The sequence below is a fragment of the Telmatherina bonti genome, assembly GCF_933228915.1.
Source record: "Telmatherina bonti genome assembly, chromosome: 9".
NCBI lineage: Eukaryota > Metazoa > Chordata > Actinopteri > Atheriniformes > Telmatherinidae > Telmatherina > Telmatherina bonti.
In genome coordinates, this window is record NC_136627.1 from 30,951,604 (window position 1) to 30,971,784 (window position 20,181).

Consider the following 20,181-nt stretch of genomic DNA (forward strand, 5'->3'; position numbering starts at 1 on the left):
GCATCTGTAAACGTGACACATGCTGATCAAGTGATCAGTACTGTCGCTTTAAGGAACGATCCATTTAGACTAAATGAGGACAGATGTTGAAGGCATTGAGCGCTTGTAAGGCAGTGAGTGCTTGCAAGCTGTGTGTATTGTGTCACTCTACAAATAGTGTCTCTGTTTTGACTGAACATAGTGTTTTGTGATCTTTGAGGACTGTAGCGAACTCAAAGCTGCAATTGTCACCATTGCTGGAGCTCTGCAATTGAACTCCCACTACCTCATCTCCTCATTGATCGGAGCATTAAGAGGATGTATGTCATGTTGCTCTGTGAATGGGAGAGAGAGCCAGCGAGCATATGAGGGGGAGGGAGAGAAGGGAGAGAGGTAGGCAGAGGGACTGTAGCGTAGTCGTATATGTCAGCCTCAGAAGCTGCGTGGGTCGCTCACTTCCCTCACGCCATTGTTGTTGTTGTGAAACAGACTGAACAAAGGACTCCCCACGCTATGGACCCCTTATACCTTTGCCGGCTCAGCAGTGCTATGATCACACCCTGATGGAATGCTATTGAAATTAACCACATTAAGGAGAACAGCAGGCGTTAACTGAGCTGGCACACAGTCAGTGGAAAGAGGGAAACAGAATAGCAATCTAAGGCATCATCCAAAGTCGTTTTTAATTTTTGGTGCTGTTTTCTCGGGCTCATCCGCCTCCTCTTCCGAAGAGTGGCCACTACTGATAAGGTTTCAATCCCTTCTGTGAAGGTTTGGCGTGGACATCGCTGTGGCTTATTTGTTGAAAGGGTTGCTGTGGATACTGACGGCAGGGAGGCTGCACGAGAGCCAGAGGCAAGAGTGAACAAGTCGCCTGCTGCAGAGTGCGCCGCTATTGGAGCAGATGCGGCTGAACCAGGCTCAGCAATGAGATTCACGCCACAGTTTGTGTGAAGGCTATACCCAGAGCAAAAGACCAAGCCCAAGTCTTGCTGTTTTTCTTGCATCTTGTCACTCTCTTGCTGGACTTAATGCAGGAGTTGATGGAAGTGGAGGGTTTACAAGACCAGCTCAGCCAGATGTGTTTGCATCGCAGGTCATGTGATTTCTCATGAGGGCTGGGTGAAGTGGTAAAGGGTCTAGTAGACCCTTGAGCATCTTTTCCTGTCTGTGACTGCATGAATAGTGACGCTTGAATGAGAAAAAGCAATGCGGGCAACAGTAAGTAGCAAGCAAAATTTCCTTCCTTTAATTTTTTTTAAATCAACATGTACAACATTTTACAGTACTGATTTCTTTTTATACTGTCATTTGGGATTTAAAAATCAGAAGTATCATTCTGTTTGTTTTTGCTTCACATCAAAGGGAGAGAGCATCGAACATACACATGTACCTGACTGAAGTGCCCAGACTTTGATTTAATTCGACTCTCTTGCCCCTCCCACCACCACCATCATACTACACACACCGCTGACGTTGCTTGTGTGGGTTTGTATGAACATATGACACTCTATGTGTGGCAGTCAAAGGGCTCTTTCCTGTCCCTGCTGAGCACATGAATGGGAGCAGTGTCAGAGATGGAGGTGCTGATGATTTCAGTGTTTGAAGACAGCCATAGCCAGAACCTTTTGCCAGAGGAGAGTAGATTCTATGACAGCAACTTCCACAAGAGTGAGGTACCTAGCGCCCACACACAGTGCCAGGCAACAAAAACCTACTTCTGCATGTTTTTTTTTTTTCTTTAGTTTATAAGGAAATAATAGATTTTGATGGAATTTGGAAAGTGAAGTCTGAGTTTTTGTTAACAAATTGAGATCTGTCAAAGGAATGATGGTAATTGGTAGTAATTTTTGGTTAATGTGTCATTCTTTTCTTTCTCATACTGAATTATTAAGAAAACTTTAATAGTTTGAAAGGTTTACAGAAAAAAGAGCATGTTTTTCTTCTTCAGTTCATATTTGCTAAGTCTTTTGTAATGACCGAAGCAGCATGACTCATACAGAACATGTCAGTGTGTACCTGATATTGCCCTTGTTTTTTGTATTGAGGGAAGCCGTTGTGTTCCCTTTACTTGTATCAAGGTTTTTTTTTTGTTGTTGTTGTTCTTATTTTGGTTACCCTTTTTCTCTCAGAGGTATGGTTTTTATGGGCATAGGTTGCTTTTAAAAGGGAAAGATACAACTTTTTTTTTTTAAAGCATTTTAAGCTTTATTGAACACATGTACGATTTATTCATACTTATGAATTTTTGAAAGCCCACACCAAGTGCTTTCTTGTTTGCCAACTTGCTATAGTTACTGATATTAGAAAGCTTATGATTTAGTCAATAATATTAAGCCAAGTGTAATGGGTTTTTTTTCTTCTTTTTTCACAGGTAATCCTGGTGCAGGTAAACCCAGGTGAGGCCTTCACTATTCGACGAGAGGATGGTCAGTTTCAGTGTATCACAGGTAAAGAATTGACTCTAGTTCAACTTTATAATTTTTTGGATATGCAGTGTGTAAATGCTGGTGAAATCTAGTGGTTTGTATTTCAAATTTAAAGATAAATGCTTGTTTCCCATCTAATGAACTAGTCTTGTAAAGATCTGTCTGATGTGGACATTTGCGTTTTCACATGGAGTCCCTTCAGAAAATGTCCAGCAAATTTCTGAACTGCAGAGTGGCTATAAAACTAGTTGCTGACTTGAAAGGCTAATATGTCCTTTTATAAATGCAAAGAAAATGCAGTTCCAAAAAATGTTTTTCCCCTTTTACTGTAAACATAGTTGCTTTAAAACTCATGAAGATATTCTTTGTTCATTTTTATGTCATTAAAACAATGCTAATTACAAAAATCGATCACATTAGCCCAGTTCACACAGGGGTTTGATCTTATTAGAACAAAAAGGAGCTCTTCCTTATTTGTCCCAGTTTTTACCAAAAAGAGGTACCTCAGCTCTGCACAGTGTGTGTCTTAAAAGCATGTAGCAGCTGATGGCGTGGAACCAACAACTTGGTTAGTCAGAGCAGTGTGTTTCATGATCCTTACTTTTTTGCCTGTGCGACGACGCCTGTAACAATCTCAGAGGCGTATCAATGGGAAGTTCCACCTTTGTACTTTAACAGATGACACGATGTGCAATAAAAGCACAGCAGCAAAGCATTAAAATGGACCATGTGAAAAGGGCTATTTTAGCCTCTGTGTGCAAAGAGTCAAATATTTACTCAAATCACCTCTTTATTAAAACATTGTTTGCTGCAATAAAATACAACTTATTGATCCAAACAAGATAAATCCATTTTCTATTTTGTTGTGAATGATTTGCCTGAATTCTTCACTATTATTCAGGCCTGCAAAGATACGTAGTTGTTCCCGATTCTTCCTCACAAAAGTGGCTACATTTATGTCAGATTTGATTTTTCTTTTTGGATAAGATATAACAGTGGACTGATGTTTAGAATAGATTAATTGTTGGCTGTGTTAGAAAACAATCTGTTTTTGTACAATTATGTAAGAATAAACAAAAAAATTTAATTACAAAATGTGACCGAATGGTTATTGTCCTGATCTCAGTGTGAAAATGTACAACTGAATTTTGAGTTAATGTTTCTATGTAAAACAGCACCGAGACCCCCCTGTGAGTGTACAATGCCAGATTTTTTATAAGAAAAGGAGAAAGAATCTTGTTTTAAAATAGGCGAAGGCTTAATCCTTCAGACTTGAAATTCCAGCTTTTTAAAAAGTTAACAAAAATTGAATATATTTTAATAACTTGAACCTAAAGTTACCAAAGTTTGAACTTAAATAAAGTGGCAATAGCTGACTTTCGATTGAATTGTCCTCAAGTGGAATTTCTTCCCCACACATTGAGCCATCATCAAGCTGGAAATAATGTACAGAGAAGCACAAAACAACAACAACAAAAAAAACATGGTGTAGTTTAGGGCTGGGCGATTTGACCAAAATCTATTACTCATTTTATATCCCCATAGCGATATACATAACGGTATAAAATTGTTTGTGTAATTTTGTGTCAGTCATCAGTTATGTGTCAGATGTGCTTGGCAACGGCCGCAGTGATCTCCTTCCACATGCAGGAACTATGGCCGTATGACGTTTTACGAGTAAATACCTGTTGCAACGTTTCCATCTGGAGTTTATTATGAGTGCTTTCGCCTCCACTTGACGCTGCTTTTGAGGGTTTTACTCGTTGACTCTATTCTGTATTCTCTATCCTGATTCCTGCGCAGCTGATAAAATGAGTTTGTTGTGTCGGAGTCCATAGTTGGGACTGTGACCTGGTCTGTTGTCAGTTCCATGTCGGTCTTTTTATAGCCAAATTGCATCCATTTGACAGAAATTTCCCCTCTTTTATGAACAACCTCATCAGTTTTGGTTGGCTAGTCATCTTTTAGTGAATTATCCTGCTCTGAAACGCGTCTGCTACCGTCTTTCTAGCTAGATATATAAACAATCCATGTTTGTTTATATATTGCAGCGTGCATGTCGTAAAGCCCATCTTGACGTAAAATTCTGCAGTAAAGCACCTTATCGTGGCGTAAACATTGGATCCTCATATGAAACGATAGACATTTTCTATCATCCAAACAATATATCATTATATTGCCCAGCCCCGGCGTTGTTGCATGAAACATTTTTAAAGTAGAAATCTTTGAATTGTCTGCAGAATATGTTGAACTTAGAATGTGGACATTTGCATTATTTTGGTGAAAAAAAAAAAAAAAGGAAGACTGGACAAACTGCTGCAACTTGTGCCTAAAAAGGACCAATCTAAAATGGTTATATTTACATTTGTTAAAGCGGTGCTCCTAAATTTTCAACTTAGTTTCCTGTAAGGATCACCAGTGGTACCAGTGTAAAAGACAGTTTCAAGCCCCGGATTACAGGGAGTTATATCTTTGCACACTGTGTAATTCTTAGTAATCACTGGGACCTGGAGCTTTTCAGCTTTTTTCCTTGTGTGCTTTTAAAAAGGGAGGTTTTGACCGTGCTGCAATGATCTGTTTTTCACAGAAAGGAGAGAAGGATGGCTGTCATGTCTCACAGCTTCGAGCATGCGTAGTGTCACAAATGCATATCATGGTTTGAGCAAATAAAGGGAATGTGCCTACGTCACGGTTTTATTTAGACACTTCCCCTGGGTGGTAAAACAGTCAACAAGTCTGCTGCCACTAGTCACCAAACTGGGAGAATAACAAGAGAATATTATCTGGAGTTAAAGGCTATTGGACTTGACAGGGATCCTTGCAACCTAACTGTGGAATATGGACATTAAAATAATTGATTTTATTTCCCAATATTTATATGCACCTCATTTTTATGTTGAGAACATTAATCATGCAAATGCAAAAGCTTGGCCAAGCTTAATAACAGGATTTGTCAGTTAAAATTAAGGTGAAAGAACACTGATTTATTTATTTATTATTTTTTAATCCTGTTCAGGATGTGTAAGAATGAAATTGTAACCCAAAGTTGAGCTCATGGTAAAGTACGTTAGCAATGTGGTCCTTTTTTACTTTCTTATTCCTCTTTTAAAATTTTTTTCCCCATTTGTCCCCTCAAGTTATTGGTAAATATTTTAACCTTTTTAAACTATAAAAAAAAAATCATATAATTATCTTTGCAGTTCTCATTTTCAAATAGGTGTAAAGTTACTCTGATGTTGTCTTGACAGACTAACATTTAACTATAATTGTTCTCTATACATTGTTTAAGATGTATTTTGTTATGAAACAAATACAAAATTATTAAATCAATGCAGAACCTAAAACGGAAAGAATAAATCATCTGTCTTGTTAGTGATTTGTCAGAATATTATACAGTAACAATTATTGCCGAAAAATTATTCATGCAAATCACATGAATACACATTCAGTCAAACAGCCTTCTTCCACAGAGTGGATTACCTTTTTTCCACTCAGTAAGTTTAACTCAAAGTACCATGACACCTCCAAGGATGTCAAGTCGCCATTTCTCAACATCGTTAATGCAACCTCTGGAAAGAAGGTGTTATGACACTTTTTACATTGCCTACAAATTTTTAAAGAGACAATAAGCTGATAAGTTAATGACCATGCTTAAAGAATAGCTATACATTAAAAACTGCAGCCTGTGTTTGCATTAAGATGGGTTTTTTGTGCACTGCGATATTTTTCTGTCCGCAATAGCCATTAAACGATCCATTCCCCACAAGCTTCCAGTGTGAGTCAGATGTTCACTGTAAGGCTTTGTTTGATTACTCTCCTGAAGATGGTGATGAAAGTTTATGTACCTGTTCTTGAAAATGCACGATAATCGGTCAGGCTAAAGCATTAAGATACAGAATAAGCTTAGAAATCGAACATGATTTAGTTTTGGTTCCTCACATCCCCCCTGCTGCAAGTGCTGATCTTGCTGTTGAGTTTGACAACTGATAAATAGCAAGCCAGTGACTTATCATGTGAAATAGGCATATTGCATAATTACAGCATTTAGGAAAGGAGTTCAGATGAATAAATTGGATGTGTTACTCATTCCTATTTATCTTGATGTGTGCAGTTTCCTTTTCCACAGTTGTCTAGGTTTTGTGACAGCAACAATGAATTGTAGCTCTAACATGCTTCTGACAGCATAAACGTCAAACAGCTGGCGGAGTTGTTGGAGGTAGTGTTGCTGGGCCATAATTGTAAACCATTATGATAAATAGTTGGCTGATAACCATTGATCTGAAAATGATTCTCTTTGTTTATGGCTTGCTACACGAGAGTCATTTCTCTGTGCTCATAGCAACAGTGTTTTTCTTTTTTCCTTAACTTGTGACGTTGATATAAAACATAAAAAGATAATAAAGATTTATGACAGAATGATGTTTGACACCTGTTGTGACCCAGGCAGCAGGAGAGGCAGTCACCTACATACCGACCTGTATTTAATATCTTTTTTTGGAGACAACTTGAAGTCTGGAGCCTTTGTCTGAAGCTGTATCTAAATAACAATAAACCAAAAAGCCTAAAGTACCTGATAACAAAGCAGCAAGATGAGAGATAAAAGATGATTCTGAGGAGCAAGGACAGCATCTTATGGTGTGTTCACAGCTGGGGATCTTCTTCTTGCTTTTGTCTGACTGAGCTGTAACACCAGCCCTCCATTATGAGCTGAGTAAAAGTTCGTAATGGGGAGCAAGAATACATAGTTTTTCCATCAGAGGAAAAACCTGGAACTAAAAGGTGCCACATAGATCAGTGTGACTGCTACTAACTGGCCTGTCACAGGGTGCACTCATCTCTCTGTGACGTGAATAGAGGGATGACTCACCGTTTGCAGTGCAAGGAGGGAGAGGAAGCGCGCGCGCGTCTGTGTGTGTGTGTTTATGAGTGCAGGCAAGCATGGATATACGTATGTGGTTGGTTTGGTTTGTTGTTTGAATGCAACAATGGACTATCTCTGCTCACTTAGGCGTCTGTCATGCATATGTTCATGCTATCATCTTTAACCTAAAAAAGTGATCTGACAGAAATGGAAAAAGATACGAATCTCGACTGATTAGGATGCCACGTGTTTTTCAGGATGTGATGTATTCCAATTTAGTTTTTGTGTTAAACATTGTATTTTTAGCAGCTAGGTAGGCATGATGTGCACGTGACAGCATGACAGCTTGCCTAATGTGAACAGACAATGTTGAAAATCACAGTTTATAGAGGGCATTTGGCTTTTTTGATATCTGCCTTGGAGGTGGGATCTTTAGCACGGGGAGCTTATTACCGTAAAGTAACCATTTAGCCTCCTCGTGCTCATTATCTCCCTTGCCTTGAGGGGGGGGTGCTATATGTGAACATGCCTTCATAACTTCACCTCATGTGCTGCCTATGTTAATTTCTCTCAGAATTTACCACAAGATACCTGATCTGAAGGCTGTATTGTAGGCTTCTGTAGCTTGGTGACTTATGAGGCAAGTGAGTATCAGGACCGTTGCGTTGATCAGATCCACTTCTTTTTCTGAGTAAGCCTTTTGGTGATTCACCATCACTTTGTGTGATTCATTCCTTGGGTGATGGCTTAAAGCGCTGTGTGGTTCCAATGGGCTTTGTGAGCCAGACAGAGATGTGCCACAAATTTTAAGATGGTGACTCTAGCATCTTTGTTATTTGGGGAATAAGCATGATTTTTCCTGTGGGGCAGTGATCGACTCAGTCTGCATGTCTATTTTCTCTGATACCATATCTTTGACAGACATATTACCATTCCTGTTGTTTTCTGTTCTTCAGCTGGCATCTTTCTTCATTTGTGTGCAAAGTACGCTTGACTTTTTAAGATGTAGTGAAATAAGCTGAAGTGGTATAAGGTGGACTAGGTTGGCCATTATAGGCATAACATTTTTTTCAGGAGCTCTCGTCTCCATTAGTTGAAATTGATCAGATTTCACTGTTATGCAAATGTAAAATGCCACAGTTGTTTTAAAATGGGGAAAAAAGATCCAGTGAGAAAAGTTGAGCTTCTTTCTTGCTTATCCCCAAATAGTGTGCCAATTACAGCAGGAAATTGATGTGATTGTCAGTCGCTTACAGAAATGGGTAGATGTTGCTATGTTTGACATTCAGAAGAGATGAGAGGCTTGGAAGTTGTTCTCATTTGGGGGGGTAAGCAGCTTCTTGGACTGTTAAGTGTTTTACGTATGAGGACGTCATAAAAATCACCTGGTCATTTTCAAGTCTTGAAATTAGTTGAGCAGATGAAAAACATCCTGTGACATATGACATTGTCAAAGCAGCATGTGAAAGACAAAGTACACCTGCATTTGTAGCAATTTAAAGGTTAAGTAGCAGTCAAGTGCTGTTGATCAAATGCACTGAAGTGATGGTTAGCAAGTCTAAACTTTGTCAGTTTGCTGGCCTGGAACATTCAGGTGTGTGTTAATAGGCGAGACATCTGACATGATATTGGAGACACACACTCTAAAGTAGACTATACAACAAGTGGACATTAAAAGTGGTTGCCAATCTTCTCAGAAGTAGAAGTCCCAGTGACATTAGACTGTGCAATGTTTAGAGAAACTGAGTGGGGAAAAAAGCTCCATCTCAGACTCCTCAGCTTTTTTTTTTTCTCCCTTCACACCATTCTTTCATTTTGACTCAGTTTTTGTTTAAATGAAGACATTTTATAGCCCGTTATGTGTCCTGTTAAATTTCATTGGACTGCTACTTCTTATTGATTTAACAGGACCAAACCCCCAAGATTGCGAAAGCCTAGATAATATCAGTTTAGGAGAGAAGCCACATGCACAACTATGGTATCAATGTTTCCTTACCCACAACACCGTCTGCACAAAACCATCTCTTCACATATGTTCACTTAATTGGACTCCAAACACCAGACACATCAGACACATTAGCACTTTCCTTTTATACTCCTCACCTCCCCCACCTAACTCCAAGGACATGTACACAAACTGGCGTGCAGATGGTTCATTCACAGCTGCGGCAGTGAGTGGCTTAAAGAAAGCGTGAGCATTCATTCTGCCATTACTGTACAAGAAAGAAGTGTAAAGTATAAAAAAAATCATTTTCATGATTCTGTTTCATCTCAGCTGTTTATGCATTTATGAAATCACATCTGGGTTTTGGGAGGTTAACTTCTTGCCAATGGATGAAACTCAGGAGGAGATGGAGCTTTTAGAGTGAAATCTGTTATTTCCTAAACAAAGCTAGATTATTCATTATTTACAAAAAAAGAAGAAGAAGAGGAAAGATCTGGCCCCTGCAGTCATGGCCTTTCTCTTGCTCTGGTTTAGCCTGGCTCAGAAAAGCAGCCGCAGCAGCGGGGTGTGATGTTCTGTAACAAGCACACGCATGAAGGTTACAGATTCAGTTCCTTCCTGTAAACATCATTCATACTGGTAGGATTGCAAGAACCACGTGGATGGCTTGATATATTAGGAAATCAAAGTTTACTAACACCTGAGAAAAAATAGCCGTTCTTATTAAATCCTTCCGCAGTTCTCTGCACTGCTTCCTCCCGTCGACTTTGGTTTACTCACTGATCAACATAGAAAGCTGTTTCCGCTTTCCTCTCCCTCCTGCTCTGTCTCTGTTGGATTGCTGGTAGCTGGACGCTACTGACACATTTTGAGGTTACACATGTGGTTGTGTAATCCGCTAGTGAGTGTTAGGCTTGCTTTACATTAGCACATTCCTGATCAGGGGAAGGTCTAATCTACCTTTATAAGGTGTCATCTCAAAAAATGTTATAATTTACTATTTTGATTATAACTTTTCTAAATTCTTTCCCTAGTTTTGCAGAATTTATTTTGCTAGGTGACCTTCCAAATCCCTTTACCAATATCTCTGCTCTTTACTTGTAAATGGACACAACTTATAAACTCTAATCAATAACCAAGCCTGCTTTTCTCATTTGGCTCATGGGAGTTGCTTCATATAATATGGTTCTGTTCCTGTGTTTCATTGTCATCTTGTCTTGTTTTCTTTTCTCTTTTTAATGTCTGTTGTTTGTTAACAACCTTCTATTAACCCAGACATAATGTTTATAGGATATCTTCCCTACTTCATTTTATTCCCCCGGTTTACTCAATAGTCTATTTGTACATCTGATTAGACCTGACAATGTGCCCACATGGTTGCCATTTTTTCTTCTCCATGTCTTCTAGGCTTCTCTGTTTGCAGCATGCCACAGAGAACCTGTGTGAAGTCCCACTTGTATGCACGTTATGATCTTTTTTCCATTTCCAGACACGAGGAAATGGCTAAATGTTCGACATTGGCTCACAACAATGGCACATCTGTGTGTGTGTGTGTGTGTGTGTGTGTGTGTGTGTGTGTGTTTGTGTGTGTTTGTGTGTGTTTGTGTGTTTGTTTTCCTTCCTCTGGAGGACAACTGATGTTTTTCCTGTGGCTGCTTCCTCTGGAAAGGCTGGCACTCCATCGCCACGTCGGCACTACCAATGCTCCAGTTGACTCGGGGGAGGGGAGGGGGATGTGGCTTGTTTTTTTTGTTTTTTTTTTTAATGTATGTATTTTTATTTTATAATCTGATCTATGTCAACAGTCTTGCGCCAGTTTGATGTAAAAGAGTGGGTGTCCATGCACCCCTTTCTCCACCCTACCTCTGCTTTTCTCTCTCTCCATCAGTAGCATAAGAGTCCGTCATCCCAGCTTTCTCACTCTGCCAGTCTTCCTATCTCTACAGTCTCCGAGTCTGAATATACAGGCTCTCTGTCTAAATGGACGACACATGAGGACACAAATGTGATTCATCAGTTTTGCTGTTAGTCAGAATCAGCAGCACTAAGTAGAGTTGCATTAATCAGTTATTAGGCTGTTGCACAGCTGAACAGTATGCAGCATAATATCCACCTGATTTATCTTAAAAGTGAGCAGAGTTAACAATAAACACTTTGAACTCCCTGGCAAATTGTATTGTAAAATTAAATTAATTATGATCAGGTCAGTGTGACTGTGTTCATGCTCTTCATGTGCAGACTGTGTTTCCCAGGGGTGTGTATTGGCCCTTTTGATTTCGGTATAATAGGTCTACCTCTATGAGTTTGATTCAAGTGTTTATTACCAGGGAATGGTTTCCATAGATTAGTTGTGGCTTGCTGTGAGGTTCTTGTTTGTTAGAACCATTCAATGGCAAGTTCCTCTGGATCAGTGGGATGAGATCATAATATGGTGTAACATGCCTGATGCTTGACAGTATTAAATCATAAAATAGTAGACAATAGAGGCAAGCATGATGTGTGTACACTGTATGTTCTGCAGGGGTCAGACCCATTCTTGAGGCAGCTGTTGCTCTGCTTTATTCTATTACTATACTAATATCACAGAAAACCTAAGAAATCTCTAAGAAAAACAAAGAAAAAGGTTTGTCCATGTTCACTCCAGTGTGCACTCATTGTACCTCTAAGCTGGTCTGTCTCAGCCAGTTAAATGCCATTTTAATACAACTTAAGTAGATTTATTTAGCCACATCAGATCACTAGACTTTGACCTCCAGCCCTGAAACTGTGAGTGGACCCTTCCTGGTTGGCTGATATTGTCTGTATGGATGTCATCAGTGACTTTTATTTTCTTTCTTTACTTTTTTTCATTCTGTAAATTGGTCGACTACTTCACAAACGCCAACAAACACACAATCACTCACTAGGTTTTTGCATAGGCCTCTCTCTGTAGCTTTGACCCCATATTGGCTGCTCGTTGAGGTTTTCTCTCCTTAAACCTTTTCTGATTAAATAAAGAAAACCTTTCGTCATGCCGAGTCCCTCTGGTCTCCACTATATCTGCCATTGAGTCCCTGTTGTTTCTGTGTTGGGTTTAAAAGATGAGAAATGTGCTAATGTGCAAACTTGGCTCTGAGATTGCTCTCTGTTTCTCTCTTGGAGGCTTTCTGCTGAGCTGTCACATCCCTGAGCTGAGCTAAGCCATTGAACTGGCCTCCTCCAACAGAGGAGGAAACTTTGTTTCTCAGCACTTTTGTAAAGTGGTCATGAATTTGCCAGTATGTTAAAAATGCATTTCTCTGTCTTTTCTTATCCACAGATGTTAAGTAAATTAATTATTACATTAATAAATGTTGATATGAAATAAGTGTGTGGGGATTTACGCTCCCAGAGGTTCATACTGGTTATAACTTGTCAGTTTTTATTTGCCACATGTTGCATAACGTGAGTTATATATTTTTCCAAATGTTGCAGTAAATTTTATGTACTATCTTTACTAAATATTGGAAGAAAAACCATATATAGCAGCAAAGTAGACAAAGCCTTGCTGTATCGTTTCACAAATGTGCAACTCTGAGTTTTTAATTCCGCTACTTATAGTCAGACTTTGCCTCGTTTCTGCCTCTATTTTTCTGCAGGCTGTCTTTCTAGAGCTATTAGATTCAAACCAGGGAATTAATGACAGTTTTCCAATCTGAGCAAATCTGCTGCAGATGAATCAGCTGTTTGTGCTGAGAGTTTGATCATTTTCCCTCCTCCTTTACAGGTCCTGCTCAGGTTCCCATGATGTCTCCAAATGGTTCAGTGCCTCCAATCTATGTGCCTCCTGGATACGTTTCACAGGTATTTATTTCCAAAATGTTTCCTGTCCTCTATTTGTTATCATCATCATCTTCTACAAACTGAGCAGCTCTAATATCCGTTGCTTGTGTGTGTTTGTTTCTTTCCAGATCATAGAAGAGAACGGAGTGCGGCGGGTTCTGGTTTTACCTCAGCAGCCAGATTTCCACCCAGGGGGACATTCCCCTCTCCATCATCCTCCACCTCCACCCCATGCACACCTGCCTGCCTTCATCCCACACCCTGCCATGATGCCCCCTCCACCTCACCTGTACACAGGCATGGCAGGGGGCGTGGGTGACTTGAGCTCCCAGTACATCTCCCAGTATCATCCAGCTCATATCTTCTCAGATCAGGGTGAGTTGAAGTCAGCAACCGCTCTGATGGTTTGTGGACATGCTGTTTATGTCTCTGTTGTCTGGGAGCTTCTTCATCTTAAAAAACGTCTTGCTTTTTTGTTTTCACAGTCTCTACAGATTCCCACTCCCCACACGGCCGCCCATCCTTTGTCCACAGAGACGACAGAACTAACAAAACTCACGAACGTCTTCAGAAAAAACTGAAGGAGCGTCAGGGAGGTGGAGGAGGAGGGCAGATGAAGGATAGCCCTCCGTCATCACCACAGAAGTGCTGCAGCAGCCCTCCAGCTGGGGACATTCAGAATGGCATTGGTGGGAAAGGGCTGGATGCAGAACATCGGCACGCAGTCGCCTGCTCTGATAAGCAGACTGGCAAAGGAAAAAATGGAGAGTCACGAGGTGAGGAGCTGTAACCGTTCAGATTTGCCAAGGTTTTTTCCCCCTCTGCCTCATGGTCACTTCAGTTAATTACACCTTGTGACTTCACGAAGATTGATGAGCTCTTGCGCCACTTTACCACCAGTATATGGGATCATACAGTGTGTAAACAGTTGCATGATTCCAGTTAGCTCATGTGTGCTGGATTTACGACTAGTTAGGCTACAATTGGCAGTTAAAGTTACAGTTTTACCCTTTTTCATTTGGTGTTGATTGAGAAAACAATAAACAGTTACACTAACAACTAGTTTTGTATTCATGGAGTGATATTACAATCATTTGTTTGCTTTTTCTAGCAGCTATCAGCTACAAACCCACTGCTAGTTGACACTACAGAACAGCCAAATCCAGTAGAAACAAACAGAATTTGCCAGGAATATTTACTCATTTGGCCTTTTTACTACAGCAAGATGTCTATGTTATTCTTTGTCTTAATTTCGGTTGTTTTTCTTTCTTTTCAGAACTGGACAAAGAAGCCCAGGCTCTGCTTGCGCTTTTGAGTACCATCAGTAAACCTGTGGTGGGTTTCACTTCTCTAACTTGTGTTTTCTGTCCTTGTCTTATTACTTGGTTATATGTGATTCCGGTAACATCCATGATGACTTGTTACTTGTCGGGCTTGGAGATTGCAGCTTTGGTAGGATGTGGATTCTTTTCCAGCCCTTTACAAACCACAGCGGTTTCTGAAATGGTTGTGACTTAAACTGTGGGAAGTAGAAGACCAAGGTGAGGCCCCAGGGCACAGGGTTGGAGTTACAAACTTGACCTGAATGAGTTCTTCCACATATGAACCCCCCCCTTGGAGTCAAGCTCAGGCTATTTTTAAACCTCCTCCAACAGAATGAAAAAAAAAAACCAACTTAGTATTGCAAAGCACATCCCTGCAGCTAAAAAACCTTTTCCCAGCGCTGCACCAGCTCGCATATTTTGATCCATGTCTGTTTTTGATCGACTAAGAAGTTACATTACTGTTTTAAAAAGTCATGCTTTGAAATCTTCTGTATGATTTAGCACTGAAAATTGGAAACTTTTTATGGTGGAGCTTTTTCCTCTTTGTTTTTAAACTGGAACTATTATGTGCATTTCAGGCTAATTTATTTTTATTTCTGAGACCAGAAGGGCTGGGATTGATCAAATTATTGTCACAAAATGGCTTTATTTACTTAAGACCGACCCTTTCTGTAGGCTGTCAGATCCTTCCACATTAAGCCCCGCCTCCCGCCACCGCGCTATATCGGGAGCGCGCACAGCACCTGCTTTCACCGTCATTGTAACATCTCATAAACAGAAGGATTAGGCTCATGAACTCAATAAAAAAAACAAAATACAATGTCAACACATAGCATACAGCCCTACATGTTGGAACCTGAATCAGACCCTGAAAACGAAGTGGAAAACAGCAACCCCCAGCAACGAATGCAGCAGGATGTCTCTCTTTGGTAAACTCACCAGCCATCGTTGGAAATAACTTTATCCCACGTTTTCCACCCGCCTGATGTATTTGTACATGCCCTTGTTAACCAGTAGAAGGTAACCAATTACCGAACCTTATCCCCCGGGACGTCACAAGGATTTCCAAGTAGAAAAAACTCTCTAAAACGACGCATTTTTTGTCGCTATGGAAACCGAACGGAGCAAGTGCTGAAACTCAAACTCAAACATGCGTTTAGGTGATAAAAAACAGTGCCGTTCACATGTCTGATGAGGATTCAACACTGTAACACTGTAGAAAGCTCAGAAAACTCCAAATACCATAATAGCACCCCTTTAAAGACAGTATGAGAGACATGTGAATTGTCATTGGCTAGGTGTCAGACATCCAGGCCAAAGGAGCTGTAGTCAGCTGGAGTGCGCCCACCAGGCCAGAGAATGAAAACGGCAGTGCCGAGGAAGATTGCACCCCACCAGAGCCCCTCAGCTTTGAGGTCTCCATCTCTGTTAGCGGCAAAGATGGCAAATACCAGAGTGCATACTGGTGAGTACAAACACGCCAAGAGGTATTTTAGATTCACATGAAAACACTAAATAATACTATTTTTGCTTTCCTGTGATGCAGTGGGGAGGAATTAAATGCAACTTTAGAGGGCCTCCGACCAGCGACAGACTATCATGTCAGGTTGGTGTAACTCCCTACCCTGCTTTAGCCTCTGTCAACACACAGAGGAACCTTGTGTAAACATGTTGTTTTTCTTCAGGGTCCAAGCAATGTGCAACTGTTTACTGGGAAGTCCGTCAGAGGCTGTGAGCTTTACCACTTTAAGCTGTGAGCCAGATCCTCCCAATCCTCCCAGGAAGGCCAGTGGGACCAAGAACTCACTTGTACTCCAGTGGAAGGTAAAAAAAAAAAAAAGCTTTATGGTTGATGGAGCTGGGGTTTCAAAGCAGACAGTTCTCAGTTTTTACAAGGGGACAAATGGGAATAGCATCTATGTGATAAACCCCACAGTGAGTGTATAGTTATCATGTTATTTAGGTATTTCTTATAATTTAATGCCGTAGCCATAACATTAAGATTTGGTTAATCATAAAAAGGTTAACTATTTGAAATCACTGAACTGGCTAATAGAAAATGACATAAATCTCAGGTTTTAGGTTTTTTCATTGCGTTGGTGAATGCTAAGGCTTGTCAATAATTATATAATCACCTGATTACAATTATTCACATTCATTATTATCATCTCTATTGATATGTAGTATTGTATAATCCACAATATCAATTAGAAGGAAATAATCTTTCTAGTTTGACTCACTAAATGACATTATTTCATTCTGTGTTTGGCATCATGACCAGTGAGTGTAGAGTCAATCCATTTTACTACAAGCGTGCAACTGGGCATTTTTCTGGTCATGTTTGCACATAAAAATTGGTTCTCAAACATTTTATTTCGGGGGGGAAAAAAAGGAAAAAAATCATTTTGACGTGATTCTTTTGACATTAAAGTCGAAGTTAAAGTTGCAAAGCCAAACACATCAGCACTGCTGTCACTGCATTCGGATTTTACAGTTAACAAAAAGGGACACATCCAGTATTTGTAGGAGGGTTTTTGGTTGGACATGCAGCTAAAAATGGTTTTCCATTTCACATCTTCTTTATAAGATGTATGATCTGCAAAAGTTGCTGTATAAGCTCTAAAATGCAACTCAAATTTCACGACCGTTACATCCCTAGTGGCAGTTTTAAGAAATTTACAACACCAGGTTTTCAGTGAGTGAGTAGGCCAGCTGCAACCTTGTGCATTTCTTTCATTTTGTTCCGTTTTATTTTGTCTTGGAAAGATAGTAGTCTCATCTGCAAGCAAAGAAATGGTCAACATCTTAGTCAAATACATGTAGTACATAATTTTATAACAGAGCTATTGTAAAAATGTCTGCTTTACCCACAGGCTCCGTGTGACAATGGTTCCAAAATCCAAAACTACATTCTTCAATGGGATGAGGTAAAATTTAACTATGCTGTAATTTGTTATGTGTGCCACTAAGCTTCATAGTATTTTTATATTTAACTAAACATGTTTTTTGTTTTTTCCTTCAGGGGAAGGGAACAAGCGCGTATGAACAGTGCTACTACGGACCTCAGAAGCAGTACAGAGTGACGAAGCTTACCCCAGCTTCAAGATACTCCTTCCGCCTCGCAGCAAAAAATGACATGGGTGTAAGGTAGGTGACGTAACATGCTAGATTATTTCCTGGATTGCACCCTCACTGTTGTCCATTTTCATGTTACCGTTTCCTCCATTGGCCATCTCCATGTGTTTGTGCATGTGCATCTCTCACTCTGCCTCTGCTGTCTCTTCCTCCCATTCTGTCCCATCCTCTGTCTCTCTCTGTCCTCCCCAGCGAGTTCAGTGAAGTGGTGGACCTGTTCACCTCATGCAGTGTGCCATTGCCACCCTTCCCTCCAGAGCTGGACACGGCGGGGGTGACCTGGCTGTGTCTGAAGTGGCAGAGGCCCAGTAGCTCTCCAAAGGAGGATGATATCTACTATATTTTGGAGATGGAGGAGGAAGGATCGGTAAGTGTATTTTGTCAGCATTTCCATTTTTAATTTAGTTAAATACAATTAGCATCTTATTGGTTTTTTTCACACTTTTGTTGGAAACATATGTGGCATTTTTTATACTAAGCAGCTGCCTGCAGATAAAGCTCCTGTTAGAAAACACAGAGAACTTCATGTAACGGTTTTTCCTGTGGACTACTTTGTTTTCTGTGCCACATGAATTGTGAAGTAAGTCATTGCTCAGCTTGTTGCTTTCTTTCTCCCTCATTTGTCTTTGTCCCAGGGCTATGGCTTCCAGCCAAGCTACGATGGTGACGAACTCTCCTGCACCGTGAGGAATCTCCACAGGAGCACCAAGTACAAGTTTAGGGTAAGAGAGCTCAGTGCCAGAACTGGTTATCTGCAGGTTTAATTTTGGAAGTGGAGTATATATGAGCAGAGGGTGCCAGGCGTCAGGGAGGGAGGGGTACCAAGTCCCACGCCGGCCCTATGACTCATCCATTTACAGGATTCTGCCAGCAAAGCAGTGGGAAACTGACAGCATCAACAGGAGGACTCCAGCGTGGATCACATGTTGGGCCCCAGTGAGAAGCTGATGGAGCAGCGTTTGACCAATATGTGGCCTTTTGGCTTGCAGTAATGTCACAGAGTGTTTCTCTCCATGTCACTGTTTCTGTTTTTCTCCCTCACTCTATCTCACACCTTCGCTGTCATTCCTGATAATAAAAAATAATAAGTTGAATGATGTCACCTCATTTAGACAGCAGATCCTGTTTAAACGGTAAGACCTGCATGTGAGGTAGATTTACAAATAAAAGGTTCATGAGACAGATTTTTTGTCTTCACCCTTAAAAATAAAAATGTATTTATTTTAACAGGAAATATGTTCACAAATACACTTATAGATGGTTTAAACCTCCTAAATTTGGCTTTTGCTGTAGTAGTTCACCTATGTGGAACCCCTGCATCATAGAGCATCATTAAAAAAAATTAAACAAAACAAAAACATTTGACACAGATTAAACTACATTTTCCTTCATCCTTTAATATTCTGTCATAAACCTCCTATAATTATTGAATTATTGGTATTTTATCCATGATTTTTTTTTTTTTTTGCTGAATACAACAATGATCCCCAACATAGTTGACTCCACTTTGACTAACAGTAGAAACTTTGTTGCCCTGTGGGATAAAACTGACGGTGTTTTGGGATAAATTGTTGGTTAAAATGAATTTAGAATTACAAACATATTACCAGCATGTTTTTATGAATATGTGTTGCTATTATAACAATTTAATTCCCTTCAAATAGGCATGTGTTCATACCCCGCAGTTTTACCAGAGCAAGTATGGCGTAAATGTTACTGATAGAAATCAACCGAATGCATTAAAAATGCATAAATGATGGAAATTCCTTGTTCCCTCATACCAATTATCCAGCTGCACAGTATGAAGGGGTGCTGAGGAGTTTTTCATTGTTTAATGTGAATGAGCTCCACACAGCAGGCTCAGAGATGTGTGTATTATTGCAGATGTTTCTCTCTGAAACGCAACAACACTTAAGCTGTTTTGGCTCACGGTTTAATTGCAATGCTTGTGGTTTCTAAACAGTTTTGTTCTCAACTTTCTTCAGATTCTTGTTGATAATGCGGTGTTTGTCAAGGGTCATTTTAGTTGCAGGCAACAGAATTTGCATCTCGGTCTAATTAGTGCTCGCTATCAGGAAATGTAATGGCCTTTTATGTTTGCCTTCATTAACTTTCGATGCAAACTGTTGCCAGATTTCTGATAGGAATTATTACTGATCACTGTTGTGCATTTTCACCAGGTGGCAGCATACAACTCAGAAGGGAAGAGTAACCCCAGTCAGGTGGTTGAGTTCATCACAAAGCCAGACAGACCCAGCTGTCCCTGCAGGCCTGTCATTAGAGGAAAAGTCCTGCCTAACAGCTTCAGAATGGCCTGGGGTGAGAATTCCTCTGTTTCCTTTCCTAAAGCCTCTCAGCTCTGTGTGTCGACAGCCTGGCAAGTTCACTTTACAGATTCACTGTTTTATTTTTTTATACATGGACTTCTGCTTGACAGTAGATGAGACAGATGGCATCCAAGGTAGTGTGTAAAGTAGATGTGCAATCCTCTCCTATATTCAGACATCAGCGAGGATTATTTCTACACCTCTCTGGGTGAACACATACCTCACTGCTGCATACCTGGTCTCCGCTTCCCTTTTTCAAAAAGAAAAAACATACCAATAGTTGAGAAAACATTTTATTTTACCATGTGAGGAGGTTCATATTTATCTTCGGTGGCAGCAGCAAGTCGGCACAAAACTATTCCTGCTGTCATAGTCTGAT

At 40.2% G+C, this 20,181-nt stretch overlaps 1 protein-coding gene across 1 annotated transcript in view; it reads left to right on the forward strand.

Moving 5' to 3' along the window:
• Positions 1–20,181, forward strand: part of fndc3a (fibronectin type III domain containing 3A) — a 42,822-nt gene that overhangs the window by 13,401 nt on the left and 9,240 nt on the right. Inside the window, exons 3-15 of the mRNA XM_079246562.1 lie at positions 2,354–2,429; positions 12,960–13,036; positions 13,144–13,390; positions 13,501–13,791; positions 14,292–14,350; positions 15,639–15,805; positions 15,887–15,946; positions 16,026–16,164; positions 17,214–17,267; positions 17,363–17,487; positions 17,668–17,842; positions 18,111–18,197; positions 19,656–19,794. Of these exons, the coding sequence (XP_079102688.1) occupies positions 2,354–2,429; positions 12,960–13,036; positions 13,144–13,390; positions 13,501–13,791; positions 14,292–14,350; positions 15,639–15,805; positions 15,887–15,946; positions 16,026–16,164; positions 17,214–17,267; positions 17,363–17,487; positions 17,668–17,842; positions 18,111–18,197; positions 19,656–19,794 (1,696 nt within the window). The remainder of the gene's footprint in view (positions 1–2,353; positions 2,430–12,959; positions 13,037–13,143; positions 13,391–13,500; positions 13,792–14,291; positions 14,351–15,638; positions 15,806–15,886; positions 15,947–16,025; positions 16,165–17,213; positions 17,268–17,362; positions 17,488–17,667; positions 17,843–18,110; positions 18,198–19,655; positions 19,795–20,181) is intronic.